At 38.5% G+C, this 27,580-nt stretch overlaps 3 protein-coding genes and 2 long non-coding RNA genes across 14 annotated transcripts; 2 read left to right on the forward strand and 3 right to left on the reverse strand.

Moving 5' to 3' along the window:
- Nucleotides 1-269: 269 nt before the first annotated feature.
- Nucleotides 270-3,844, reverse strand: LOC148739911 (uncharacterized). Of its 3 annotated transcripts, XR_015996360.1 has the most exons (4): nucleotides 3,708-3,844; nucleotides 1,678-1,756; nucleotides 1,156-1,259; nucleotides 270-407 (listed from the first exon to the last, which is right to left on the reverse strand). It is a non-coding gene; the product is annotated as an uncharacterized LOC148739911 (long non-coding RNA). The 3 variants fall into 3 exon arrangements; XR_015996362.1 differs by lacking the exon at nucleotides 1,678-1,756 and having other exon boundaries at nucleotides 3,703-3,809; XR_015996361.1 differs by having other exon boundaries at nucleotides 403-1,241.
- LOC148739912 (uncharacterized) lies at nucleotides 272-11,399 on the forward strand. 3 transcript variants are annotated; one of them, XM_088747877.1, is made up of 20 exons: nucleotides 272-403; nucleotides 701-760; nucleotides 874-918; nucleotides 1,212-1,265; nucleotides 1,635-1,667; nucleotides 1,951-1,995; nucleotides 2,359-2,465; nucleotides 2,722-2,813; nucleotides 2,939-3,015; nucleotides 3,225-3,326; nucleotides 3,711-3,789; nucleotides 3,899-3,953; nucleotides 4,235-4,330; nucleotides 4,505-4,600; nucleotides 4,775-4,876; nucleotides 5,314-5,442; nucleotides 5,543-5,668; nucleotides 5,885-5,920; nucleotides 9,987-10,044; nucleotides 10,398-11,399. In XM_088747877.1, the coding sequence occupies exons 1-20, from the start codon at nucleotides 382-384 to the stop codon at nucleotides 10,487-10,489; spliced, it is 1,506 nt and encodes a 501-aa protein (XP_088604003.1). In that variant the 5' UTR covers nucleotides 272-381; the 3' UTR covers nucleotides 10,490-11,399. The 3 variants fall into 3 exon arrangements, with proteins under 3 accessions (XP_088604003.1, XP_088604004.1, XP_088604005.1); XM_088747878.1 differs by lacking the exon at nucleotides 4,775-4,876; XM_088747879.1 differs by lacking the exons at nucleotides 4,775-4,876; nucleotides 5,314-5,442.
- A 1,915-nt stretch (nucleotides 11,400-13,314) lies between these two features.
- Nucleotides 13,315-27,563, forward strand: LOC148739913 (uncharacterized). 5 transcript variants are annotated; one of them, XR_015996358.1, is made up of 6 exons: nucleotides 13,315-13,530; nucleotides 22,517-22,591; nucleotides 24,800-24,900; nucleotides 26,074-26,152; nucleotides 26,573-26,676; nucleotides 27,426-27,563. It is a non-coding gene; the product is annotated as an uncharacterized LOC148739913 (long non-coding RNA). The 5 variants fall into 5 exon arrangements; XR_015996357.1 differs by having other exon boundaries at nucleotides 13,317-13,530; nucleotides 22,517-22,584; XR_015996359.1 differs by lacking the exon at nucleotides 24,800-24,900 and having other exon boundaries at nucleotides 13,325-13,530.
- LOC148739914 (uncharacterized) lies at nucleotides 15,198-22,583 on the reverse strand. The gene is made up of 9 exons (XM_088747884.1): nucleotides 22,498-22,583; nucleotides 22,334-22,388; nucleotides 21,957-22,052; nucleotides 21,687-21,782; nucleotides 20,845-20,973; nucleotides 20,613-20,738; nucleotides 20,361-20,396; nucleotides 16,355-16,412; nucleotides 15,198-16,001 (listed from the first exon to the last, which is right to left on the reverse strand). The coding sequence occupies exons 1-9, from the start codon at nucleotides 22,509-22,511 to the stop codon at nucleotides 15,910-15,912; spliced, it is 702 nt and encodes a 233-aa protein (XP_088604010.1). The 5' UTR covers nucleotides 22,512-22,583; the 3' UTR covers nucleotides 15,198-15,909.
- Nucleotides 24,580-26,661, reverse strand: LOC148739915 (uncharacterized). 2 transcript variants are annotated; one of them, XM_088747902.1, is made up of 6 exons: nucleotides 26,567-26,661; nucleotides 26,163-26,195; nucleotides 25,835-25,879; nucleotides 25,365-25,471; nucleotides 25,017-25,108; nucleotides 24,580-24,891 (listed from the first exon to the last, which is right to left on the reverse strand). In XM_088747902.1, exons 1-6 carry the CDS (start codon nucleotides 26,643-26,645, stop codon nucleotides 24,807-24,809), a joined length of 441 nt encoding a protein of 146 aa, XP_088604028.1. In that variant the 5' UTR covers nucleotides 26,646-26,661; the 3' UTR covers nucleotides 24,580-24,806. The 2 variants fall into 2 exon arrangements, with proteins under 2 accessions (XP_088604028.1, XP_088604027.1); XM_088747901.1 differs by lacking the exons at nucleotides 25,835-25,879; nucleotides 26,163-26,195; nucleotides 26,567-26,661 and having other exon boundaries at nucleotides 25,365-25,676.
- Nucleotides 27,564-27,580: the final 17 nt, after the last annotated feature.

Raw genomic sequence — 27,580 nt, forward strand, 5'->3', positions numbered from 1 at the left:
TCATCAGCATCCACTTCCACATCTTCATTGTCCACAGTCAGTTTACCACCCACATCTGGAGCCTCTTCAACACCTTCAGCATCTCCAACCCTTGTACCACCAACATCTACAGCCACTTCTACATCTTCTTCATCAACAGTCAATTTACCACCAACATCTACAGCTACTTCAACATCTCCACCATCTGCAGTCACTTTACCACCAACATCTATAGCTACTTCAACATCTCCATCATCCACAGTCACTTTACCATCCACATCTCTATCCACTGCTGCCTTAACATCTACATCATCACAGGCCACTTTACTGTCCCCATCTTCAAGCAGCCTTGTATCTACACTGCCACTTGCACAACCCTCCACATCCACTCCACTGGATCTGATGCCTTTGCCAGTTGATGGAGGTAACTGGAAAAAAGTTTTGTCAATATTTGAAATTAATTAAGCTTTTCAGATCCTTCACAAAAATTTGAAAATATCAATAATTACAAGTCTGAGTTGAAAGGTATCTGCTTATACTACCAACAGCTTGGAGTTTGTCTTTCCCTTTGTAATTCAATTTACTGACTAGTTATGTTATTTTCAGTGGGTACATCTCATCCTGCCAATTGAAAGTGCCTAGATGAAAATCGAAGAAGTATGACAAGTTCTAATTTAATTCTGAATTTTAAATGTAATCTAAATTGCTTTTGACATCATAGCTTCTACGCGACGATATCTCACAGCAATGGCAACTGCCAGTGCAAGAGGACTGACATCAGGTATAACTGCACGTTTGTCTTATTTTTTTTATTCGCTTTCTGCATTGGTGTTCTAAATGTGTATATGGGTGTGTATAGGATGATTACAATTTAAGTCTAATGTTACTCAACAGATGAGATCTCAGACTTGTCAGATGAGTCCGATTCAAACCAAGGCGGTGAGTTGGTGCAATTACAGTTTCAATTGATCTTAATGAAGATACCCAATAAATTCAATAGGAGAACACTTAATCACTTCGCCCCTTGCAGGCTCGTAACACTTTCAGAAGAAGCTGTTATTAAGCTTTCTTCTGATGTACAGCTTGCAAGGATTTATGTGAAACTACTCTGAATACAAGTATTTTCCTGAACAACACCTCTGAAAGTGAAAAGTAACCTTTAGTTAATTTAAAGACCTTTCACAATTCTGCCATAGACCTGATCTTGATGTCTGCACCTTTTCCTCTGTTAGGCCACAATATGGGACCATCCATTGTATCATCTGACTCAGAAGATGACACTAATGGTGAGTAAAAGGATGTTCAAGTATGTTAAAACTATAGACTTCTGAAGCATTATGTTATGTAGTAACCCACAGCTACAGGTATTCGTTCCAGTTCCAGTTCCAGTTAGACATATACAAATTTATTGGAAAAAACCCTACCAATCTGAGTCACACATCACTCAAGAAAGGATATGGACAAATATGGTATTAAGTGCTTCAATGGACTCATAAATAATGGACTTACATAGGGATAACTACATACGAAAATTGGTGACTAGTCTGTATTATCCTACACTGAGGTAAAGGAAGTAATGATTTGTGGGATTATCATCTTTTACATCAAAGTACTTCCTATCTTTTATTTATTTATTTATTTATTTTTTTTTGCAGAAGTGATAGTTTACTCAGAAGAGGCTAGACTCTGTAAGCTCACCTCGATGTCTTACTGAAATAAATGGAAATCAATTTCCATTAATGCCTGTACCATGCTAACTTCCTTTTTTCCCATGCATCTGCTCAGAGAAAGATTACAAGAACCATTTTTAACAAAGCCAATGCATCTGTGTGTCTGTACTTTGGGAGATCACATCCTTGCAAGCATAATGCCCCAATCATTTAGTTTAATAAGTATATAAACTGTCATCTACATTATTCTTTATCAATGAACAAGTATACCTGTATTAATTATATTATTTTGTCTCTATAGATGGCTATGTCACTGATGATTATTCGATATCGGGAGTGATAACAGGTATATTTGCAATGAGTTTACCTCAGATAGTGCATTAAACAACAAACTGAGCACCAAAAGCACAGGTATACACAATGTCTAATCCAACCGAATACATTCATACACATTTACTACAATCACTCTCCTCATGGATATTATATATACAAGGCTAAAAGATTATGGAAAAATTATTAAAATGTTTAAACCAAACGTTTTCAGCTGTATGCCATCATCAGATGGCATCATCAGATGGCAAACAGCCGAAAACATTTGATTTAAACATTTTAATAATTTTTTTTTACAATTTTTTATCCTGGTATATAAAATATCCTTTATTAAGTGAACATCATGGAAACTCTCCTCATAATTCCCCATTTCTTATAGGTGAAGCTGTTCATAGCAGGACCAATGAGGTGCTGCAATGCATTAATCTTTTAGAGGAAAGAGGGCAAAGCACAGCCATTTCATTTCTTATCCACTCTTTTGAAGAGGTAATTTGCTTGTTTAGCAGTATGTAGAAAAAGCCCACATAGGATGAGATCATCACTCATATCCTACCCTTTGATCGGCAGGGAAAAAGAAACTAATTTGCAGGTTTAAAAAAAAACCAGGAGCTACAAACAAGTCTGTCAAATAGAACCTGTTTTTTCTTTTGACCACCAACTGTGGGAAAATAGCTGTGAACAATTCAAATAGTACAGTCATGTTCATGAACATATCTTACTGTACTGTTTCTTTTTATCTTAGTTCACATGGCAAGGATCAGAGGATGGTCGCATAATGGTGGCTGTGCTTTTGCCCTTCAGCTGTCCTCTTGTTAGCAAGAGAAGACTGGTTAGGTTAGTTCACTCAGCATTTGCTTTTATTTTTTTATTGATTTTTCTCTGCCTACTCTGTCTCCACATTTTGTTTAACTCAAGTGTAATTGATATTTATTAACCTTCTCTGTATTTACTTTTTCAAGCATGCTCCACACTGTGGCAAACAGCCCAGATATTTACTTCTGGATTGCAAAGGACAGCAGCCATGAAGCCCAGAAAGGTAGCTAAACCTAATCTTTGGTTAAGAATGCAAAAGCAAATACACCTAAGTATTAATTTTAATCAGCTTTTTTTTTTTCTAGCATTAAAGTAATAATTATAATTATCATAGTTATCATGACTGTTGTTCTTTTTGATATTAACATGAATATTAGGGTGATTTTGTGGATGTTATTATAAGCACAAGAGTGATTGTACTTTTCATTGCAGTCAGAGTAAAATATGGTATTTCACAAAGCCCTGGCATTGTGGTATTTGTTCTGGCCCCTTGCCATAGCAGAAACATGCCACAGTGCGTGGAAATCTTTGAGGGTAAGCGTGATAATTTTGAAATTCGAAATCTATTTTGTGGTAATGTGAATGACACCTTTCATTTTTAAAAGTGTATCATTTGTCATTAAGGTCGTGACTGGGGTAGAATAATTTGCAAGCTCTTCTCTTTGCTTCACCAGTACTCTGATTATCCATAGATTGTTTATGATACCCCCCCTGCAAAAAAACCCAACAAACAAAAAAGGGACATGTACATGTCTCAAAAACATATTTTTTTCTAACTTCCATGTTCAACAAACACAAAAAAAAATTTCCTCTGAAGGAATCTCTGCAAGGTCTTTAATAATCATCCCTACAACAAGAATAGCTTCGATCTATTAATCTTTTTAACACTAACATGTTTTGTACCTTGTACCTTACCAGAAGCAAACTTGGATCGTGTGGGCCTTCAAGATTCCATTGGCAGAGCACAGGCTCTATGTTCTGCAATGAGGGATGAATGGTATGGAATGCAAACTTTCAGCTATTTATGTATTCAAAATTAAAAAGATTATAAAATCTAAAACATGAGAATGAAAGGTACTGACATGTACAGGTTCTTCTCTCAACAGGAAAAAGTTGGATGACTGGCGGAAACAAAGAAAAAGTCAAGAGCTACAGTACCAGGTACACAAGACCCCCCCAGTTTTGAATTCAATTCAAAAGAATACACTTACAAAATCACATTATTTTAATTTTACTCCCTGTTATATCCATTACAAAAATTTAAATGTAAAAACAGGCATTACAGTCCAGCCCCAGTAATAACACCAACACTGCTAGCAGCTCCCAGGGAACCAGCTCCAACAATACTGTAAACAATCAGAAATGTACTCCCATTAGTTATCTCAAAGGATTTAATTGTAACACCTATTATACCCCTCAGAACAATTTCTTTTTTTAAACAGGCATTACAGTCCAGCCCCAGCAGTAACACCAACACTGCCAGTAGCTCCCAAGGAACCAGCTCTAACAATATTGTCAACAATCAAGATAAAACCTCTGTAAGTTATCATCTGCTTTCTCTCTACTCTTAAGTTTAAGTATATGTAAGCGTTGGAAAAAGGAAGAATGAAATGTACTCACATCAGTGATCTCAAAGGAAACACTTACCAAATTGTGCTATTTTAATTTTACTCCCTAACATACCCACTAAAATACTTTAACTTTTAAAACAGGCAATACAGTCCAGCCCCAGCAGTAACACCTACACTGCCAGCAGCTCCCAGGGAACCAGCTCTAACAATATTGTCAAAAATCAAGATAAAACCTCTGTAAGTTATCATCTGCTTTCTCTTTACTCTTAAGTTTAAGTACATGTAAGGTTTGGAAAAATGAAGAATGAAATGTACTCACATCAGTCATCACAAAGGAAACACTTACCAAATAGTGCTATTTTAATTTTACTCCCTAACATACCCATTAGAACACTTCAATTTTTAAAACAGGCAATACAGTCCAGCCCTAGCAGTAACACTAACACTGCTAGCAGCTCTCAAGGAACCTGCTCCAACAATACAATAACTGTAAACAGTCAGAATAAAACCTCTGTAAGTTATCATCTGCTTTCTCTCTGATCTTAAGTTCTGATACATGTAAGGTTTGGAAAAATTAAGAATGAAATGTACTCCCATAAGTCATCTACACTAATTAATAATCTAATGTCATGGTATGTAAAGAGTATACAGTGATTTTCCATTTCAGTATACCTATGCAGGCATGTTTGTTTTATAATAATTGTGTGCACCGTGTCCAGCATTCTCTCTAATCTTAAGTTTAGGTCCACAAGAGGTTTGAACAAATTAAGAATGAAGTGTACTCTGATTATTTAACTCAACTAATTCATAATCTAAAGTTGTGTCAAGTGTATACAGTGATTTTCCATTTAAATATACCTACCCATGTATGTTTATTTTATGATTGTGTACACTGTGATATGCCTTATCTGTCATAATAATATCCGTCATAATAATGTTTGTCTTTATAGAAAATAAGGGCTCTACGCAGGGCGAGGATGACAGCACCACCAACTAATGGTGGTGGAACAACCATTTTCATCCGTATTGGCAATGGAAAAAAGTTTTCCAGGGCCTTTGAAAAGAATGCCTTTTTCCAGGTAAGGATATAATGTAATATATACTACATGATACATGATGATGTTGGTGATAGTAAGTGATGTATGTTTTCTTTTTTGATGATATGAAAACAATAAATAGGAAGTCTATGACTGGATTGGTTCGCTCGTTGAAGTACCACTCCACTTCACGCTACAGAGAAGAAGGGAAGTGGTGAGGCACTCCGATTGTCTACAAGGGGACGAAGTCCTGGACCTTTTAGAGAGGGTATGTTTCAATCAGAACCCACTTTAGTTTTTTCATTGTCTTGAAATAACGCATTCCCATTCAATCCACATTTAGTTCTGAAAATGAATTAACTCTTAATTCTCTAAAATCATTAAATACCAAAGAACAGCATGGGCTAGGGTAGCATAATAAGTTATTTTAAGTGTGACCTTTTAACATAATGGTCTAATTTTAAATTCTTTATCAAATTTTCAGAATACTGAGGAGATGACTACCTCGGAGCTGTCACTGGTAGGTGCAAAAGTCATTTACTAGAAAATAGGGGTTTCATTCTCAATTTCAGATAGAATGTCAAGTTTGTATTAAATGATGATCGAACTCTGTTTTTATTTGGAACTGCACTTATATTAGCATATTAACATCGATCTGGTATCCTTAGATTATTTCCCTTCATAAATGCCCCAGGTGACTTGTAAGCCAGGACTCCTATGACATGACATTTCTAGATTATTCCCCTTCATAATCCCCCCAGGGCTGCCGTTGACCAGCTCTCCGTGAGCCGTGTCCGGTTACGACCTGGTATCCTTAGATCATACCCCTTGGTAATCCCCCCAGGGCCGCCGTTGACCAGCTCTCCGTGAGCCGTGTCCGGTTACGACCTGGTATCCTTAGATCATACCCCTTGGTAATCCCCCCCAGGGCCGCCGTTGACCAGCTCTCCGTGAGCCGTGTCCGGTTGCGACCTGGTCTCCTTAGATCATACCCCTTGGTAATCCCCCCAGGGCCGCCGTTGACCAGCTCTCCGTGAGCCGTGTCCGGTTGCGACCTGGTGTCCTTAGATCATACCCCTTGGTAATCCCCCCAGGGCCGCCGTTGACCAGCTCTCCGTGAGCCGTGTCCGGTTGCGACCTGGTATCCTTAGATCATACCCCTTGGTAGTCCCCCCAGGGCCGCCGTTGACCAGCTCTCCGTGAGCCGTGTCCGGTTGCGACCTGGTGTCCTTAGATCATAACCCTTCGTAATCCCCCCAGGGCCGCCGTTGACCAGCTCTCCGTGAGCCGTGTCCGGTTACGACCTGGTATCCTTAGATCATACCCCTTCGTAATCCCCCTAGGGCCGCCGTTGACCAGCTCTCCGTGAGCCGTGTCCGGTTGCGACCTGGTGTCCTTAGATCATACCCCTTGGTAATCCCCCCAGGGCCGCCGTTGACCAGCTCTCCGTGAGCCGTGTCCGGTTGCGACCTGGTCTCCTTAGATCATACCCCTTGGTAATCCCCCCAGGGCCGCCGTTGACCAGCTCTCCGTGAGCCGTGTCCGGTTGCGACCTGGTCTCCTTAGATCATACCCCTTGGTAATCCCCCCAGGGCCGCCGTTGACCAGCTCTCCGTGAGCCGTGTCCGGTTGCGACCTGGTATCCTTAGATCATAACCCTTCCTAATCCCCCCAGGACCGCCGTTGACCAGCTCTCCGTGAGCCGTGTCCGGTTGCGACTTGGTATCCTTAGACCATACCCCTTGGTAACCCCCCCAGGGCTGCCGTTGACCAGCTCTCCGTGAGCCGTGTCCGGTTACGACCTGGTATCCTTAGATCATATCCCTTGGTAATCCCCCCAGGGCCGCCGTTGACCAGCTCTCCGTGAGCCGTGTCCGGTTGCGACCTGGTATCCTTAGATCATACCCCTTGGTAATCCCCCCAGGGCCGCCGTTGACCAGCTCTCCGTGAGCCGTGTCCGGTTACAACCTGGTATCCTTAGATCATACCCCTTGGTAATCTCCCCAGAGCCGGCGTTGACCAGCTCTCCGTGAGCCGTGTCCGGTTGCGACCTGGTATCCTTAGATCATACCCCTTCGTGATCCCTCCAGGGCCACTGTTGACCAGCTATTCCTTAGCAGTGTCCAATGCGACCTAGTATCCTTTAATTATTCTCCCTCCATAACCCTTCCCCCCCCCCCCATCCAGCTGAAGCTACTTTGACCAGGCTCTTCCTATCTATTTTTAAATTATTCTTTTATTTTATAATTCAGCCAGACAGTCAGCACTGTGCATTGTGAGGTATTCCCTTACTCTTCTCCTCACCCCAAAATCACTGTTATGAAGTGTCCCCTAACCTTAACTCTAACCTGATGTTTTTAATTTGTGGCTAATGATAACCCTTAACAGGATACTTCATGATAAGTGTCATTCTTTGCCATGATCATTCCTTAAAAATAAATTTATATATATATACTTTTTTCTGATGACTCCCCCCCGGTCATGTACTTTATAGTGCACTATACTATTTTCATTTCTTGTTATTATAATGATGGTCATAGCTCATTCTACAGATGTTCAATCGAAAAGCCATCTAGGTTTGTTAATTATGACATTTCTTCCCTGTTTTCCATGATTAAAAGTGTTAAGAATGAAATGATTTATGGCTCAATTTCTTATGGTCTTCCTTTTGAAACTTCCTGGGTGTGTTGCTGCTGGCCTTTCAACTTGTTCTCTAGTTATTGATAAAAGCAAGAAGGACATCATTTGTAGAGTTATCTTCCTCTCCAGAGTTGATGGAATCATTGTCGTTCTCATTGTTACCACTTGCATGGCTTTCACTTTGCTCTACTTAACTTTAGCTAAGTTGGGGTTTTCACTGTCTTGCAAGGATTGCCTACAAGTTAGATCTCTTTCTTTCAGTTGTGTTTGCAGCATTACTGAACCACAGCCTTCAGGATTCGGTTGGAAAAGTCAATACCTTGCAAAACATCCACTGTGTAGTTCTTAATGCTGTTGATATGTTAGTCAAAGTCCATGGTGCTTGAGGCACTTTATCCTCTCTTGCGAAAAAAGTTGTTTACATTCTTCAAACCAATCTTTACCAGAATAATCAGGAAGAGTCTTTCTTGTGTTTTTGTGGTGGTTTCTTTTTTGTTATCCTTTGCCTGCTCTCCTCTTTTCTTCTTATCGAGCTGCATCACCTTGATATGCTGGAGGTTATCAACCACACATGTTGCCTTCACGATCCCTTGCTTTTCTAGTAACACTGGCTTACCCTGAAGCAAGGAGAACAATTTGCTGACTTCTAGGAGAGCAGATGCAGTGTGTCGAGCTCAAGATGTTAAATGCAACACAAGATGAAGGCACTTAGAGAGAGAAGCGAAAGTTAGGGAGGCATATTCAAGATGTCTGCAAAGAGACCATGTCCCTAAAAAAGTGTAGACGTTGAGAGTGTTTTGCTAGCTGTTTGGCAAAGATGCAGCATACCTGACACAGCTCTTGTGAAGATACCATTTCACTTATGCCAAGAAAGCGGAACTACCAAAAACCTCAATCAAGAAGTCAGAGATCAAGTCAAGATACGACATACCTCGCACAGCTCTTGCAAAGCCACCACTTTAGTAATGCCACGAGAGTAGAACTACCATGAAACTCAAGCTAGAAGTCAGAGATTAAGCGTACTGCTTCATGTATCCTGAAGAGTATGGCATGGATGAGAAGTACAAAAGCGACTCTCGCAGATGCATGGTGACAAGGAAGAGCTTGACAATGCTAAAGATGAGCGAAGAGATATTGCAGACGACTAACGCGATAAAATGTCTCTTAATAAGAGTACCCTGGTTTTGAAATCTGTTGTGATGGAAACAGTCATAATTATAAATGCAGAAGAATTATTAAGACAAATGCATGTAGTACATGTAGTGTTATCTAAATGGTATAAAATCCATGTAAAATCTATAATTGCTAAGATACTTTAAAAAGTGTTGGGATGAAAAGTCATGCAAATGCAGAGGAGATATAATTACATAAGCAGAATCATGTTTATACACTTTTTGTTTGTTTCTGAACATGTAGATGCATCTAAATAGTATGAAATCATGTAAATTCTACAATTAATAAGAATTACTTTGAAAATTTTTTGGATGGAAACACTCATATATATACTTCTTGTTTATTTTTGAACATTTAGATTTGTCGAAATAGTGTAAAATCATGTAACCTCTACAATTACTGAGATACTTTGGAAATTGTTGGAATGGAAACGGTCATGTATGAACTTTTTGTTTATTTTTAAAATGTAGTTTTCATTTAAATACAAAACTATACAATTACTAACATATTTAGTGTGACCTCCCTCCTTCCAACATTTCATTCAGGGAGATGGTTCCCCCTTAAATCCATTATTTTTATAGAAACTCACCTCCAACCCCACCCCTCCCCCCCTTCTCAACCCTAAGGGGTCCAAATTGTATGACAGTTTTCAGAAATGGGCCAGTGAATAATTTAAATTCTCTGGATAATACTTCCCAGCAGCACCTACACAAGGGTGGTATGCCACTCATGGGATGAGTGGCATATCACCCTCTGCCTTTGTTTCATTGCAGGTGTCATTCAAGGGAAACTACCCCTCAGACGAAGAGGAACTCTCAGAGACAATGAAAGGTAAACAAAATAGTAAATAGAATAAGCATGACCAATGTTAACACCACCAACTTCATATTTATATTCAAAACTCTTCTTTATCAAACTTGCTTGTGCAGTGTTTGTGCCATGGTGAAGCACAGTGAGGCACCTGTTTCTTCCAGTAAATGAACAAAAAAAATTATAATGGTTGTGAATTTGATTGGGGGGTACATCCCAAAATATCTCCAACAAGCCCCTTAGCTTGTTATTTTTATCATCAGTTGATGGTATGTAAACATGAACAACCCTCATTTTTGCCTTTATTCTAGTGAGCACATTACAACATTCAACTAATCTCTCACTTTTCCCTCTATTTTACATGGAAACAAAAGATGGAGCCAGGCAGGTTAAAAAAAAGAGAAAGGAAAAAAGATCTCACAAGGATCGAAAGGGAAAGAGAAAGAGGGAAGATCCCAAACACTAAAAATAAATTGTGTTACATCCCTCATGATCAGTAATACCAGTAAACTTGATCATACCAAGACAAAGGCAGATCCCAAATTACTACTAAATTCATTTCATGTGTACCTCACCTAACCATAAGTATACAAGTGCAAATGATATTCTATTACAATATTAGGGTTTTTTCTTGTTTACAATACTGGTTATGTGTAAAGGAACACAACTTTTTTCTTCAACTTTTCCTTTCAAGTAGTAAATAGAAATAGATAACATGTACAGTGGAAGCTCGATTTAATGAAGTGTCAAGGGACTGGGGAAATTGCTTACTTATATGGAGGGTTCGTTATAATTATAGAGGTTCTACAGCATTCCTATTACTGTAACTTTAGCCAGGCTGGAACTGAAGTATCAGTTCATTATACCAACAACTTCGTTGTATAGAGGTTCATTAAATCGAGGTTCCACTGTCCCAATAACTTAAAATCTCCTACTTAAACCTTTAAAGGGACTTGGATCTAATTTCTCCATACAATATCAACCTTCAATCACACACAAGGCCATGAAGGTTTGAGGAAATGATCATTAACTGGAGAAGCTCTTGATAAATAAACAAACTCTCCTTGTCAGCACCTTAGGAAATGTGTAGAGAACAGTATGGAGAATGTGCATACTAATGCTAGAGTGTAGAGGGTTGATACAAGTCATACCAAAGTTGAATGAACACAACATGTTAAGGCTACAATAAAACAATGACTGCATTCATTCAGAAAGTGTACTGTTAACCCTTTAAACCCTAATATCAGGAGGGGATATTCTCAATACCTGTCTTAATACATTTCCAAAGTGTTAACAACAAAAATTAGTTTTAACAATCTAGAGTGTGTTTAGTTGGTGATGACATTTCCTTCATTTTTGTGACCTGAATGTGTAATTCAGGGGTGACATTATAAGGAGAAGTTAGATGCTAGTCACTCATAGGAGTCAAAGGATTAATCATAGCCTTAGCTTTTTAAGATAGTGATTCCCTATAAAGTTGTGTTCATTCAGTTCAGTAAAGATCCACTATACCATGCCTCTGTTATAATTAGGCCGTATGTTCATTGAGTCCAGAATCTTAATAATAAGGCTGTAAGGATTTCTGCTAACACCTTGACTAAAGGATCATCTCCATTTCTTCCAAAGGAAAAAAAATACTTAAGAGGTTGTCTCCCTTATTTCCACTCGGTCAGTTTTGTGTCAAAAATAATTTTGCCTGATTTATAGGGGCCAGAATATGCTTAAGTTTGCCATTTCAAATAATTATATTGAGAGGGTAATTCAAACTTTCTTTGCAAACTAGAAAGGTTTTTAAGCAATCTGATATGAATTTCGTAGCTGAACTATGCAAATCAAATATTTAACAATGTTACAAATATGCCTATAATTCAATTTTCAAGATCTTGCAAAAGTCCCTAAATAATTATGGCCCCCAATGCAGTCAAAAAACTATTTCGAATCAAATCAGATCTAATTTAGTTCTTTCCTAAGTATAATATTTCTGTTGAAAGAGTTTCAGGCGAAATTGACTGAGTGGAAATAAAAGAGAAAGCCTCTTAAGCCCTATAAATCAAATTTCGGATGCCTCAGAATCCCTTGTTAGTTGTCAGTGTAGATGGGCTGGATGTAACCAAGGTTACATTTAATAGTAAGACAACTCAACATTTTTCCACTAGCTAAGGCCAAAGGAACATCCAGTGAGAGACAAAAATCCTCATATTTACAAGCACTTAAGTAATTTTCTAAGCTGCAAGCCTAAATATTCAGCCGGGTTATTTTATTATTTTTTCTCTTATTGTGAATGAGAGTTTGAAAAACATAGCTAAGTAGCCATATCACTGTACTCAGAAGTGTTACCTCCAGGTCGAGGTTTTCGAGACACAAGTTTGCTTTAAAAGGTTGCTACTTTTGGCTACTTAAGTAAAAAGGAAAGGAATTGCGTTGCAAGGTGATGGAATGGTTTAAAAAATCTCGCTATAAACCATAGGTTGCTTTATTTGAGTTTAAAAAAGTGTACATAGTTTTATAGTGAACGTAAAGATGAGACCTTTAATTTCTTCTATCGAAATCAAGTGAAGAACTTAAGTGAAAATAAGGGATACAAGTATTCCCCTGCGTAGTTCACCATCAAATTTTTACGTTTTAAAATAAAATAAGGATTACTAAAGTTCTTGTCTGTGGTAAGTCCCATTCGAGCGAAGTTTTAATCAAGTGTAGATTGAAGTGTATCCTTCTTTACCCGAAATGACTACACCTGACCCGGGGTTTTCATGCTTTGAGAAAACTTCTGTTTCCAATATATTTGCTCCCACTTCTTTTATACCTTCCCTTTGAATTCTATCGCTGAAACTTAAAAACGTACGAAGTACTCACCCAATGATCAAGGTTCTTGCAAAGACACCACTACCCGCCATCGTCCTCCTCAATCAGTGTTTGACTCGTTCCCAGTCTTTCTCGTTATTACTCTAACTGCGCTCGACAAAAATTCGAGCTCCATTAGTTATCGAGCTCGATTAGTTATCGAGCTCGATAACTTATCGAGCTCGATAAGTTATGGAGCTCGATTAGCAATCGTACTCGATTAGTAATCGAGCTCGACTTGTAGTTATCGAGCTCGATTATAAAACGTGGTTTGCTCATCGAGCAGGAATGGTAATCGAGTACGGCAAATGCATATCGAGCTCGGTTGCCCAGGAACAAAATGTGATCCACTAGAATTTTGGATCACATTTTGTTCCTGGGCAACCGTGCTCGATATGCATTTGCCGTACTCGATTACCATTCCTCGAGCTCGATTACTAATCGAGTACGATTGCTAATCGAGCTCCATAACTTATCGAGCTCGATAACTTATCGAGCTCGATAACTTATCGAGCTCGATAACTAATCGAGCTCGATAACTAATGGAGCTCGAATTTTTGTCGAGCGCGGTTAGAGTAATAACGAGAAAGACTGGGAACGAGTCAAACACTGATTGAGGAGGACGATGGCTGGTAGTGGTGTCTTTGCAAGAACCTTGATCATTGGGTGAGTACTTCGTACGTTTTTAAGTTTCAGCGATAGAATTCAAAGGGAAGGTATAAAAGAAGTTGGAGCAAATATATTGGAAACTGAAGTTTTCTCAAAGCATGAAAACCCCGGGTCAGGTGTAGTCATTTCGGGTAAAGAAGGATACACTTTAATCTACACTTGATTAAAACTTCGCTCGAATGGGACTTAACACAGACAAGAACTTTAGTAATCCTTATTTTATTGTAAAACGTAAAAATTTGATGGTGAAGTACGCAGGGGAATACTTGTATCCCTTATTTTCACTTAAGTTCTTCACTTGATTTCGATATAAGAAATTAAAGGTCTCATCTTTACGTTCACTATAAAATTATGTACACTTTTTTAAACTCAAATAAAGCAACCTATGGTTTATAGCGAGATTTTTTAAACCATTCCATCACCTTGCAACGCAATTCCTTTCCTTTTTACTTAAGTAGCCAAAAGTAGCAGCCTTTTAAAGCAAACTTGTGTCTCGAAAACCTCGACCTGGAGGTAACACTTCTGAGCACAGTGATACTTAACTATGTTTTTCAAACTCTCATTCACAATAAGAGAAAAAATAATAAAATAACCCGGCTGAATATTTAGGCTTGCAGCTTAGAAAATTACTTAAGTGCTTGTAAATATGAGGATTTTTGTCTCTCACTGGATGTTCCTTTGGCCTTAGCTAGTGGAAAAATGTTGAGTTGTCTTACTATTAAATGTAACCTTGGTTACATCCAGCCCATCTACACTGACAACTAACAAGGGATTCTGAGGCATCCGAAATTTGATCTATAGGGCTTAAGAGGCTTTCTCTTTTATTTCCACCCAGTCAATTTCGCCTGAAACTCTTTCAACAGAAATATTATACTCAGGAAAGAAATAAATTAGATCTGGTTTGATTCGAAATAATTTTGACTGCATTGGGGGCCATAATTATTTAGGGACTTTTGCAAGATCTTGAAAATTGAATTATAGGCATATTTGTAACATTGTTAAATATTTGATTTGCATAGTTCAGCTACGAAATTCATATCAGATTGCTTAAAAACCTTTCTAGTTTGCAAAGAAAGTTTGAATTACCCTCTCAATATAATTATTTGAAATGGCAAACTTAAGCATGTTCTGGCCCCTATAAATCAGGCAAAATTATTTTTGACACAAAACTGACCGAGTGGAAATAAGGGAGACAACCTCTTAAGTATTTTTTTTTTTCTTTGGAAGAAATGGAGATGATCCTTTAGTCAAGGTGTTAGCAGAAATCCTTACAGCCTCATTATTAAGATTCTGGACTCAATGAACATACGGCCTAATTATAAGAGAGGCATGGTATAGTGGATCTTCACTGAACTGAATGAACACAACTTTATAGGGAATCACTATCTTAAAAAGCTAAGGCTATGATTAATCCTTTGACTCCTATGAGTGACTAGCATCTAACTTCTCCTTACAATGTCACCCCTGAATTACACATTCAGGTCACAAAAATGAAGGAAATGATCACCAACTAAACACACTCTAGATTGTTAAAACTAATTTTTGTTGTTAACACTTTGGAAATGTATTAAGACAGGTATTGAGAATATCCCCTCCTGATATTAGGGTTTAAAGGGTTAACAGTACACTTTCTGAATGAATGCAGCCATTGTTGTATTGTAGCCTTAACAAGTTGTGTTCATTCAACTTTGGTATGACTTGTATCAACCCTCTACACTCTAGCATTAGTATGCACATTCTCCATACTGTTCTCTACACATTTCCTAAGGTGCTGACAAGGAGAGTTTGTTTATTTATCAAGGGCTTCTCCAGTTAATGATCATTTCCTCAAACCTTCATGGCCTTGTGTGTGATTGAAGGATGATATTGTATGGGGAAATTAGATCCAAGTCCCTTTAAAGGTTTAAGTAGGAGATTTTAAGTTATTGGGACAGTGGAACCTCGATTTAATGAACCTCTGTACAACAAAGTTGTTGGTATAATGAACTGATACTTCAGTTCCAGCCTGGCTAAAGTTACAGTAATAGGAATGCTGTAGAACCTCTATAATTATAACGAACCCTCCATATAAGTAAGCAATTTCCCCAGTCCCTTGGCACTTCATTAAATCGAGCTTCCACTGTACATGTTATCTATTTCTATTTACTACTTGAAAGGAAAAGGTGAAGAAAAAAGTTGTGTTCCTTTACACATAACCAGTATAGTAAACAAGAAAAAACCCTAATATTGTAATAGAATATCATTTGCACTTGTATACTTATGGTTAGGTGAGGTACACATGAAATGAATTTAGTAGTAATTTGGGATCTGCCTCTGTCTTGGTATGATCAAGTTTACTGGTATTACTGATCATGAGGGATGTAACACAATTTATTTTTAGTGTTTGGGATCTTCCCTCTTTCTCTTTCCCTTTCGATCCTTGTGAGATCTTTTTTCCTTTCTCTTTTTTTTAACCTGCCTGGCTCCATCTTTTGTTTCCATGTAACATAGAGGGAAAAGTGAGAGATTAGTTGAATGTTGTAATGTGCTCACTAGAATAAAGGCAAAAATGAGGGTTGTTCATGTTTACATACCATCAACTGATGATAAAAATAACAAGCTAAGGGGCTTGTTGGAGATATTTTGGGATGTACCCCCCAATCAAATTCACAACCATTATAATTTTTTTTGTTCATTTACTGGAAGAAACAGGTGCCTCACTGTGCTTCACCATGGCACAAACACTGCACAAGCAAGTTTGATAAAGAAGAGTTTTGAATATAAATATGAAGTTGGTGGTGTTAACATTGGTCATGCTTATTCTATTTACTATTTTGTTTACCTTTCATTGTCTCTGAGAGTTCCTCTTCGTCTGAGGGGTAGTTTCCCTTGAATGACACCTGCAATGAAACAAAGGCAGAGGGTGATATGCCACTCATGGGATGAGTGGCATACCACCCTTGTGTAGGTGCTGCTGGGAAGTATTATCCAGAGAATTTAAATTATTCACTGGCCCATTTCTGAAAACTGTCATACAATTTGGACCCCTTAGGGTTGAGAAGGGGGGGAGGGGTGGGGTTGGAGGTGAGTTTATATAAAAATAATGGATTTAAGGGGGAACCATCTCCCTGAATGAAATGTTGGAAGGAGGGAGGTCACACTAAATATGTTAGTAATTGTATAGTTTTGTATTTAAATGAAAACTACATTTTAAAAAATAAACAAAAAGTTCATACATGACCGTTTCCATTCCAACAATTTCCAAAGTATCTCAGTAATTGTAGAGGTTACATGATTTTATACTATTTCGACAAATCTAAATGTTCAAAAATAAACAAGAAGTATATATATGAGTGTTTCCATCCAAAAAATTTTCAAAGTAATTCTTATTAATTGTAGAATTTACATGATTTCATACTATTTAGATGCATCTACATGTTCAGAAACAAACAAAAACTGTATAAACATGATTCTGCTTATGTAATTATATCTCCTCTGCATTTGCATGACTTTTTATCCCAACACTTTTTAAAGTATCTTAGCAATTATAGATTTTACATGGATTTTATACCATTTAGATAACACTACATGTACTACATGCATTTGTCTTAATAATTCTTCTGCATTTATAATTATGACTGTTTCCATCACAACAGATTTCAAAACCAGGGTACTCTTATTAAGAGACATTTTATCGCGTTAGTCGTCTGCAATATCTCTTCGCTCATCTTTAGCATTGTCAAGCTCTTCCTTGTCACCGTGCATCTGCGAGAGTCGCTTTTGTACTTCTCATCCATGCCATACTCTTCAGGATACATGAAGCAGTACGCTTAATCTCTGACTTCTAGCTTGAGTTTCATGGTAGTTCTACTCTCGTGGCATTACTAAAGTGGCGGCTTTGCAAGAGCTGTGCGAGGTATGTCGTATCTTGACTTGATCTCTGACTTCTTGATTGAGGTTTTTGGTAGTTCTGCTTTCTTGGCATAAGTGAAATGGTATCTTTACAAGAGCTGTGTCAGATATGCTGCATCTTTGCCAAACAGCTAGGAAAACACTCTCAACGTCTACACTCTTTTAGGGACATGGTGTCTTTGCAGACATCTTGAATATGCCTCCCTAACTTTCGCTTCTCACTCCAAGTGTCTTCATCTTGTGTTGCATTTAACATCTTGAGCTCGACACACTGCATCTGCTCTGCTAGAAGTCAGCAAATTGTTCTCCTTGCTTCAGGGTAAGCCAATGTTACTAGAAAAGCAAGGGATCGTGAAGGCAACATGTGTGGTTGATAACCTCCAGCATATCAAGGTGATGCAGCTCGATAAGAAGAAACGAGGAGAGCAGGCAAAGGATAACAAAAAAGAAACCACCACAAAAACACAGGAAAGACTCTTCCTGATTATTCTGGGAAAGATTGGTTTGAAGAATGTAAACAACTTTTTTCGCAAGAGAGGATAAAGTGCCTCAAGCACCATGGACTTTGACTAACATATCAACAGCATTAAGAACTACACAGTGGATGTTTTGCAAGGTATTGACTTTTCCAACTGAATCCTGAAGGCTGTGGTTCAGTAATGCTGCAAACACAACTGAAAGAAAGAGATCTAACTTGTAGGCAATCCTTGCAAGACAGTGAAAACCCCAACTTAGCTAAAGTTAAGTAGAGCAAAGTGAAAGCCATGCAAGTGGTAACAATGAGAACGACAATGATTCCATCAACTCTGGAGAGGAAGATAACTCTACAAATGATGTCCTTCTTGCTTTTATCAATAACTAGAGAACAAGTTGAAAGGCCAACAGCAACACACCCAGGAAGTTTCAAAAGGAAGACCATAAGAAATTGAGTCATAAATCATTTCATTCTTAACACTTTTAATCATGGAAAACAGGGAAGAAATGTCATAATTAACAAACCTAGATGGCTTTTCGATTGAACATCTGTAGAATGAGCTATGACCATCATTATAATAACAAGAAATGAAAATAGTATAGTGTACTATAAAGTACATGGCCGGGGGGAGTCATCAGAAAAAAGTATATATATATATATATATATATATATATATATATATATATATATATATATCTATAAATTTATTTTTAAGGAATGATCATGGCAAAGAATGACACTTATCATGAAGTATCCTGTTAAGGGTTATCATTAGCCACAAATTAAAAACATCAGGTTAGAGTTAAGGTTAGGGGACACTTCATAACAGTGATTTTGGGGTGAGGAGAAGAGTAAGGGAATACCTCACAATGCACAGTGCTTACTGTCTGGCTGAATTATAAAATAAAAGAATAATTTAAAAATAGATAGGAAGAGCCTGGTCAAAGTAGCTTCAGCTGGATGGGGGGGGGGGGGGGGGGAAGGGTTATGGAGGGAGAATAATTAAAGGATACCAGGTCGCATTGGACACAGCTAAGGAATAGCTGGTCAACAGTGGCCCTGGAGGGATCACGAAGGGGTATGATCTAAGGATACCAGGTCACAACCGGACACGGCTCACGGAGAGCTGGTCAACGGCAGCCCTGGGGAGATTACCAAGGGGTATGATCTAAGGATACCAGGTCGTAACCGGACACGGCTCACGGAGAGCTGGTCAACGGCGGCCCTGGGGGGATTACGAAGGGGTATGATCTAAGGATACCAGGTCGCAACCGGACACGGCTCACGGAGAGCTGGTCAACGGCGGCCCTGGGGGGATTACCAAGGGATATGATCTAAGGATACCAGGTTGTAACCGGACACGGCTCACGGAGAGCTGGTCAACGGCGGCCCTGGGGGGATTACCAAGGGGTATGATCTAAGGATACCAGGTCGTAACCGGACACGGCTCACGGAGAGCTGGTCAACGGCGGCCCTGGGGGGATTACCAAGGGGTATGATCTAAGGATACCAGGTCGTAACCGGACACGGCTCACGGAGAGCTGGTCAACGGCGGCCCTGGGGGATTATGAAGGGGTATGATCTAAGGATACCAGGTCGCAACCGGACACGGCTCACGGAGAGCTGGTCAACGGCGGCCCTGGGGGGATTACCAAGGGATATGATCTAAGGATACCAGGTCGTAACCGGACACGGCTCACGGAGAGCTGGTCAACGGCGGCCCTGGGGGGATTACCAAGGGATATGATCTAAGGATACCAGGTCGTAACCGGACACGGCTCACGGAGAGCTGGTCAACGGCGGCCTTGGGGGGATTACCAAGGGATATGATCTAAGGATACCAGGTCGTAACCGGACACGGCTCACGGAGAGCTGGTCAACGGCGGCCCTGGGGGGGTTACCAAGGGGTATGGTTTAAGGATACCAGGTTGCAACCGGACACGGCTCACGGAGAGCTGGTCAACGGCGGCCCTGGGGGGATTACCAAGGGGTATGATCTAAGGATACCAGGTCGCAACCGGACACGGCTCACGGAGAGCTGGTCAACGGCGGTCCTGGGGGGATTACGAAGGGTTATGATCTAAGGACACCAGGTCGCAACCTGACACGGCTCACGGAGAGCTGGTCAACGGCGGCCCTGGGGGGATTACCAAGGGGTATGATCTAAGGATACCAGGTCGTAATCGGACACGGCTCACGGAGAGCTGGTCAACGGCAGCCCTGGGGGGATTATGAAGGGGAATAATCTAGAAATGTCATGTCATAGGAGTCCTGGCTTACAAGTCACCTGGGGCATTTATGAAGGGAAATAATCGAAGGATACCAGATCGATGTTAATATGCTAATATAAGTGCAGTTCCTAATAAAAACAGAGTTCGATCATCATTTAATACAAACTTGACATTCAATCTGAAATTGAGAATGAAACCCCTATTTTCTAGTAAATGACTTTTGCACCTACCAGTGACAGCTCCGAGGTAGTCATCTCCTCAGTATTCTGAAAATTTGATAAAGAATTTAAAATTAGACCATTATGATGAAAGGTCACACTTAAAATAACTTATTATGCTACCCTAGCCCATGCTGTTCTTTGGTATTTAATGATTTTAGAGAATTAAGAGTTAATTCATTTTCAGAACTAAATGTGGATCGAATGGGAATGCGTTATTTCAAGACAATGAAAAAACTAAAGTGGGTTCTGATTGAAACATACCCTCTCTAAAAGGTCCAGGACCTCGTCCCCTTGTAGACAATCAGAGTGCCTCACCACTTCCCTTCTTCTCTGTAGCGTGAAGTGGAGTGGTACTTCAACGAGCGAACCAATCCAGTCATAGACTTCCTATTTATTGTTTTCATATCATCAAAAAAGAAAACATACATCACTTACTATCACCAACATCATCATGACTTTGTATCATGTAGTATATATTACATTATATTCTTACCTGGAAAAAGGCATTCTTTTCAAAGGCCCTGGAAAACTTTTTTCCATTGCCAATACGGATGAAAATGGTTGTTCCACCACCATTAGTTGGTGGTGCTGTCATCCTCGCCCTGCGTAGAGCCCTTATTTTCTATAAAGACAAACATTATTATGACGGATATTATTATGACAGATAAGGCATATCACAGTGTACACAATTATAAAATAAACATACATGGGTAGGTATATTTAAATGGAAAATCACTGTATACACTTGACACAACTTTAGATTATGAATTAGTTGAGTTAAATAATCAGAGTACACTTCATTCTTAATTTGTTCAAACCTCTTGTGGACCTAAACTTAAGATTAGAGAGAATGCTGGACACGGTGCACACAATTATTATAAAACAAACATGCCTGCATAGGTATATTGAAATGGAAAATCACTGTATACTCTTTACATACCATGACATTAGATTATTAATTAGTGTAGATGACTTATGGGAGTACATTTCATTCTTAATTTTTCCAAACCTTACATGTATCAGAACTTAAGATCAAAGAGAAAGCAGATGATAACTTACAGAGGTTTTATTCCGACTGTTTACAGTTATTGTATTGTTGGAACAGGTTCCTTGAGAGCTGCTAGCAGTGTTAGTGTTACTGCTAGGACTGGACTGTGTTGCCTGTTTTAAAAATTGAAGTGTTCTAATGGGTATGTTAGGGAGTAAAATTAAAATAGCACTATTTGGTAAGTGTTTCCTTTGTGACGACTGATGTGAGTACATTTCATTCTTCATTTTTCCAAACCTTACATGTACTTAAACTTAAGAGTAAAGAGAAAGCAGATGATAACTTACAGAGGTTTTATCTTGATTTTTGACAATATTGTTAGAGCTGGTTCCCTGGGAGCTGCTGGCTGTGTAGGTGTTACTGCTGGGGCTGGACTGTATTGCCTGTTTTAAAAGTTAAAGTATTCTAGTGGGTATGTTAGGGAGTAAAATTAAAATAGCACAATTTGGTAAGTGTTTCCTTTGAGATCACTGATGTGAGTACATTTCATTCTTCCTTTTTCCAACGCTTACATATACTTAAACTTAAGAGTAGAGAGAAAGCAGATGATAACTTACAGAGGTTTTATCTTGATTGTTGACAATATTGTTAGAGCTGGTTCCCTGGGAGCTACTGGCAGTGTTGGTGTTACTGCTGGGGCTGGACTGTAATGCCTGTTTAAAAAAATAAATTGTTCTGAGGGGTATAATAGGTGTTACAATTAAGTCCTTTGAGATAACTAATGGGAGTACATTTCTGACTGTTTACAGTATTGTTGGAGCTGGTTCCCTGGGAGCTGCTAGCAGTGTTGGTGTTATTACTGGGGCTGGACTGTAATGCCTGTTTTTACATTTAAAGTTTTCTAATGGATATAACAGGGAGTAAAATTAAAATAATGTGATTTTGTAAGTGTATTCTTTTGAATTGAATTCAAAACTGGGGGGGTCTTGTGTACCTGGTACTGTAGCTCTTGACTTTTTCTTTGTTTCCGCCAGTCATCCAACTTTTTCCTGTTGAGAGAAGAACCTGTACATGTCAGTACCTTTCATTCTCATGTTTTAGATTTTATAATCTTTTTAATTTTGAATACATAAATAGCTGAAAGTTTGCATTCCATACCATTCATCCCTCATTGCAGAACATAGAGCCTGTGCTCTGCCAATGGAATCTTGAAGGCCCACATGATCCAAGTTTGCTTCTTGTAAGGTACAAGGTACAAAACATGTTAGTGTTAAAAAGATTAATAGATCGAAGCTATTCTTGTTGTAGGGATGATTATTAAAGACCTTGCAGAGATTCCTTCAGAGGAGATTTTGTGTTTGTTGAACATGGAAGTTAGAAAAAAATATGTTTTTGGGACATGTACATGTCTCTTTTCTGTTTGTTGGGTTTTTTTGCAGGGGGGGTATCATAAACAATCTATGGATAATCAGAGTACTGGTGAAGCAAAGAGAAGAACTTGCAAATTATTCTACCCCAGTGACGACCTTAATGACAAATGATACACTTTTAAAAATGAAAGGTGTCATTCACATTACCACAAAATAGATTTCGAATTTCAAAATTATCATGCTTACCCTCAAAGATTTCCACGCACTGTGGCATGTTTCTGCTATGGCAAGGGGCCAGAACAAATACCACAATGCCAGGGCTTTGTGAAATACCATATTTTACTCTGACTGCAATGAAAAGTACAATCACTCTTGTGCTAATAATAACATCCACAAAATCACCCTAATATTCATGTTAACCCATTAACGTCCAGTGCGCCCTCATGCGCCCGGAAATAAAACCCCTCTGAAAATCCAGTGCGCCCTCATGCGCCCTGTCAGATATGACTCGTTTTTATTGGCTGTAGCTAAGAAACCGTAGTCCCCTGGGTATTGAAATATAACTGAACGTGACCTGCATAAATTAACCTTTCATTTGATGTTATGTTTTTCATTCAGCGATTCGTGTGTGATTTTTAGCGAATTTTTGAAAATAGCATTCAGTATTTTAGCGTGGCTTCTCGCGGATTTGACGATACTTCGCGTTCTTCCGATGAAGAAGAAGAAATCTTTCCTGGTTTTTCTCTCTCGAAGTGGCTGAAAATCGACAGGAACGGCAGAGAAGGCTACAAGAAAAATCTGCGTGATGTTGATGGAGAAATCGGGTAGATCTTTGATTTCGGCAAGCGCTAAGGGGGAACAAACTCCGATGTCCATATTTTTGCTAGCAAAGAAGAAGAAGACGATGAAGTAGATAGCGACAACGAAGATATGCCTTTGGGGTTCAATGGTCAAACACATTGAGTGAAATTGACATCGAAGAGTTTACCATAATTTCCTCATGGCCCAACGAAAGATCTGGGCGAGGGTGCAACATCGAAAGATTTCCTTAATCTTTTCATCGACGATGGGAGAAAGCAAAGTGATAGACGCGCCTTCGAAACATATGCTTGTGAGCAATGCGGCGTTGCATTATGTCAGCAAATGCGTGGCGAACTCTCCTGCTTTTCAAAATAGCACGAAGGAAATTAACTCTTAAAAAACACTTAACCTTTGATCTTAAATTGTACCTTGTTTTTTTTTCGTTCTTTGGAGCGCTGTATTAGGCCGTAAAGCCCAATTTCATTTCACCTTCACTTTGCAAGTCGTGAACTGGTCAAAGATAAAAACAACTTTCTTTGTTTGGTATAATCTAAGCTTTGTTCGTAGTCTCTAACTGAAAGGGTTCTATTCAATCGATAGTTATTTCATTCTTCAATACTTCCATAGACGATTTACTGCCAGGTCTGTGTAAGCTTAACTCGTAACTTCTAGTTTTTTTTACCTCGTGACGTTCACTGATGTCAGCACTGGCGGTAAATTCAAATTTGATCTGTGCAAGAAAACTTACGAATTTCACTCTCTTACCCGTGAGATGGCCTGTTTTAATGCAAAATGTTTTTGACTAATTCTTTTTGTTTGCATTTCTGCTGAGTTAAGAGCAGCAATTGAGACTTACTGTGGTTTTAAGATGTTTTCATTTCCTTGTACATAGTAGGTAGTACAGCGATGGTCACTTTGTTTACTTGATGTCCATACTTTAATATTTTTTTTAAAAAAGCATAACATACATCTTCAGTATTTAAGCAGTTTAAGTAATTCTTTATTGTATTGGCAATCATGTTTTAAAGTTTCACTGCTGAAGAGTAAAACCAAGACATAAAATGGTAAATTTGTTTGGACCATGTGGTTTTTTTTAATTGGACAGCCATTTTGTCTGGATTTTCAGGGGTGGTCTGGGCTGAGGGCTTTGGACCTTAATGGGTTAATATCAAAAATAACAACAGTCATGATAACTATGATAATTATAATTATTACTTTAATGCTAGAAAAAAAAAAAGCTGATTAGAATTAATACTTAGGTGTATTTGCTTTTGCATTCTTAACCAAAGATTAGGTTTAGCTACCTTTCTGGGCTTCATGGCTGCTGTCCTTTGCAATCCAGAAGTAAATATCTGGGCTGTTTGCCACAGTGTGGAGCATGCTTGAAAAAGTAAATACAGAGAAGGTTAGTAAATATCAAATACACTTGAGTTAAACAAAATGTGGAGACAGAGTAGGCAGAGAAAAATCAGTAAAAAAATAAAAGCAAATGCTGAGTGAACTAACCTAACCAGTCTTCTCTTGCTAACAAGAGGACAGCTGAAGGGCAAAAGCACAGCCACCATTATGCGACCATCCTCTGATCCTTGCCATGTGAACTAAGATAAAAAGAAACAGTACAGTAAGATATGTTCATGAACATGACTGTACTATTTGAATTGTTCACAGCTATTTTCCCACAGTTGGTGGTCAAAAGAAAAAACGGGTTCTATTTGACAGACTTGTTTGTAGCTCCTGGTTTTTTTTTAAACCTGCAAATTAGTTTCTTTTTCCCTGCCGATCAAAGGGTAGGATATGAGTGATGATCTCATCCTATGTGGGCTTTTTCTACATACTGCTAAACAAGCTAATTACCTCTTCAAAAGAGTGGATAAGAAATGAAATGGCTGTGCTTTGCCCTCTTTCCTCTAAAAGATTAATGCATTGCAGCACCTCATTGGTCCTGCTATGAACAGCTTCACCTATAAGAAATGGGGAATTATGAGGAGAGTTTCCATGATGTTCACTTAATAAAGGATATTTTATATACCAGGATAAAAAATTGTAAAAAAAAATTATTAAAATGTTTAAATCAAATGTTTTCGGCTGTTTGCCATCTGATGATGCCATCTGATGATGGCAAACAGCTGAAAACGTTTGGTTTAAACATTTTAATAATTTTTCCATAATCTTTTAGCCTTGTATATATAATATCCATGAGGAGAGTGATTGTAGTAAATGTGTATGAATGTATTCAGTTGGATTAGACATTGTGTATACCTGTGCTTTTGGTGCTCAGTTTGTTGTTTAATGCACTATCTGAGGTAAACTCATTGCAAATATACCTGTTATCACTCCTGATATCGAATAATCATCAGTGACATAGCCATCTAGAGAGACAAAATAATATAATTAATACAGGTATACTTGTTCATTGATAAAGAATAATGTAGATGGCAGTTTATATACTTATTAAACTAAATGATTGGGGCATTATGCTTGCAAGGATGTGATCTCCCAAAGTACAGACACACAGATGCATTGGCTTTGTTAAAAATGGTTCTTGTAATCTTTCTCTGAGCAGATGCATGGGAAAAAAGGAAGTTAGCATGGTACAGGCATTAATGGAAATTGATTTCCATTTATTTCAGTAAGACATCAAGGTGAGCTTACAGAGTCTAGCCTCTTCTGAGTAAACTATCACTTCTGCAAAAATAAAAAAAAATAAGGAAATAAATAAAAGATAGGAAGTACTTTGATGTAAAAGATGATAATCCCACAAATCATTACTTCCTTTACCTCAGTGTAGGATAATACAGACTAATCACCAATTTTCATATGTAGTTATCCCTATGTAAGTCCATTATTTATGAGTCCATTGAAGCACTTAATACCATATTTGTCTATATCCTTTCTTGAGTGATGTGTGACTCAGATTGGTAGGGTTTTTTCCAATAAATTTATATATGTCTAACTGGAACTGGAACTGGAACGAATACCTGTAGCTGTGGGTTACTACATAACATAATGCTTCAGAAGTCTATAGTTTTAACTTACTTGAACATCCTTTTACTCACCATTAGTGTCATCTTCTGAGTCAGATGATACAATGGATGGTCCCATATTGTGGCCTAACAGAGGAAAAGGTGCAGACATCAAGATCAGGTCTATGGCAGAATTGTGAAAGGTCTTTAAATTAACTAAAGGTTACTTTTCACTTTCAGAGGTGTTGTTCAGGAAAATACTTGTATTCAGAGTAGTTTCCCACAAATCCTTGCAAGCTGTACATCAGAAGAAAGCTTAATAACAGCTTCTTCTGAAAGTGTTACGAGCCTGCAAGGGGCAAAGTGATTAAGTGTTCTCCTATTGAATTTATTGGGTATCTTCATTAAGATCAATTGAAACTGTAATTGCACCAACTCACCGCCTTGGTTTGAATCGGACTCATCTGACAAGTCGGAGATCTCATCTGTTGAGTAACATTAGACTTAAATTGTAATCATCCTATACACACCCATAGACTCATTTAGAACACCAATGCAGAAAGCGAATAAAAAAAAATAAGACAAACGTGCAGTTATACCTGATGTCAGTCCTCTTGCACTGGCAGTTGCCATTGCTGTGAGATATCGTCGCGTAGAAGCTATGATGTCAAAAGCAATTTAGATTACACTTAAAATTCAGAATTAAATTAGAACTTGTCATACTTCTCCGATTTTCATCTAGGCACTTTCAATTGGCAGGATGAGATGTACCCACTGAAAATAACATAACTAGTCAGTAAATTGAATTACAAAGGGAAAGACAAACTCCAAGCTGTTGGTAGTATAAGCAGATACCTTTCAACTCAGACTTGTAATTATTGATATTTTCAAATTTTTGTGAAGGATCTGAAAAGCTTAATTAATTTCAAATATTGACAAAACTTTTTTCCAGTTACCTCCATCAACTGGCAAAGGCATCAGATCCAGTGGAGTGGATGTGGAGGGTTGTGCAAGTGGCAGTGTAGATACAAGGCTGCTTGAAGATGGGGACAGTAAAGTGGCCTGTGATGATGTAGATGTTAAGGCAGCAGTGGATAGAGATGTGGA

The sequence above is a fragment of the Stylophora pistillata genome, chromosome 2, assembly GCF_964205215.1.
Source record: "Stylophora pistillata chromosome 2, jaStyPist1.2, whole genome shotgun sequence".
Classification (NCBI taxonomy): domain Eukaryota; kingdom Metazoa; phylum Cnidaria; class Anthozoa; order Scleractinia; family Pocilloporidae; genus Stylophora; species Stylophora pistillata.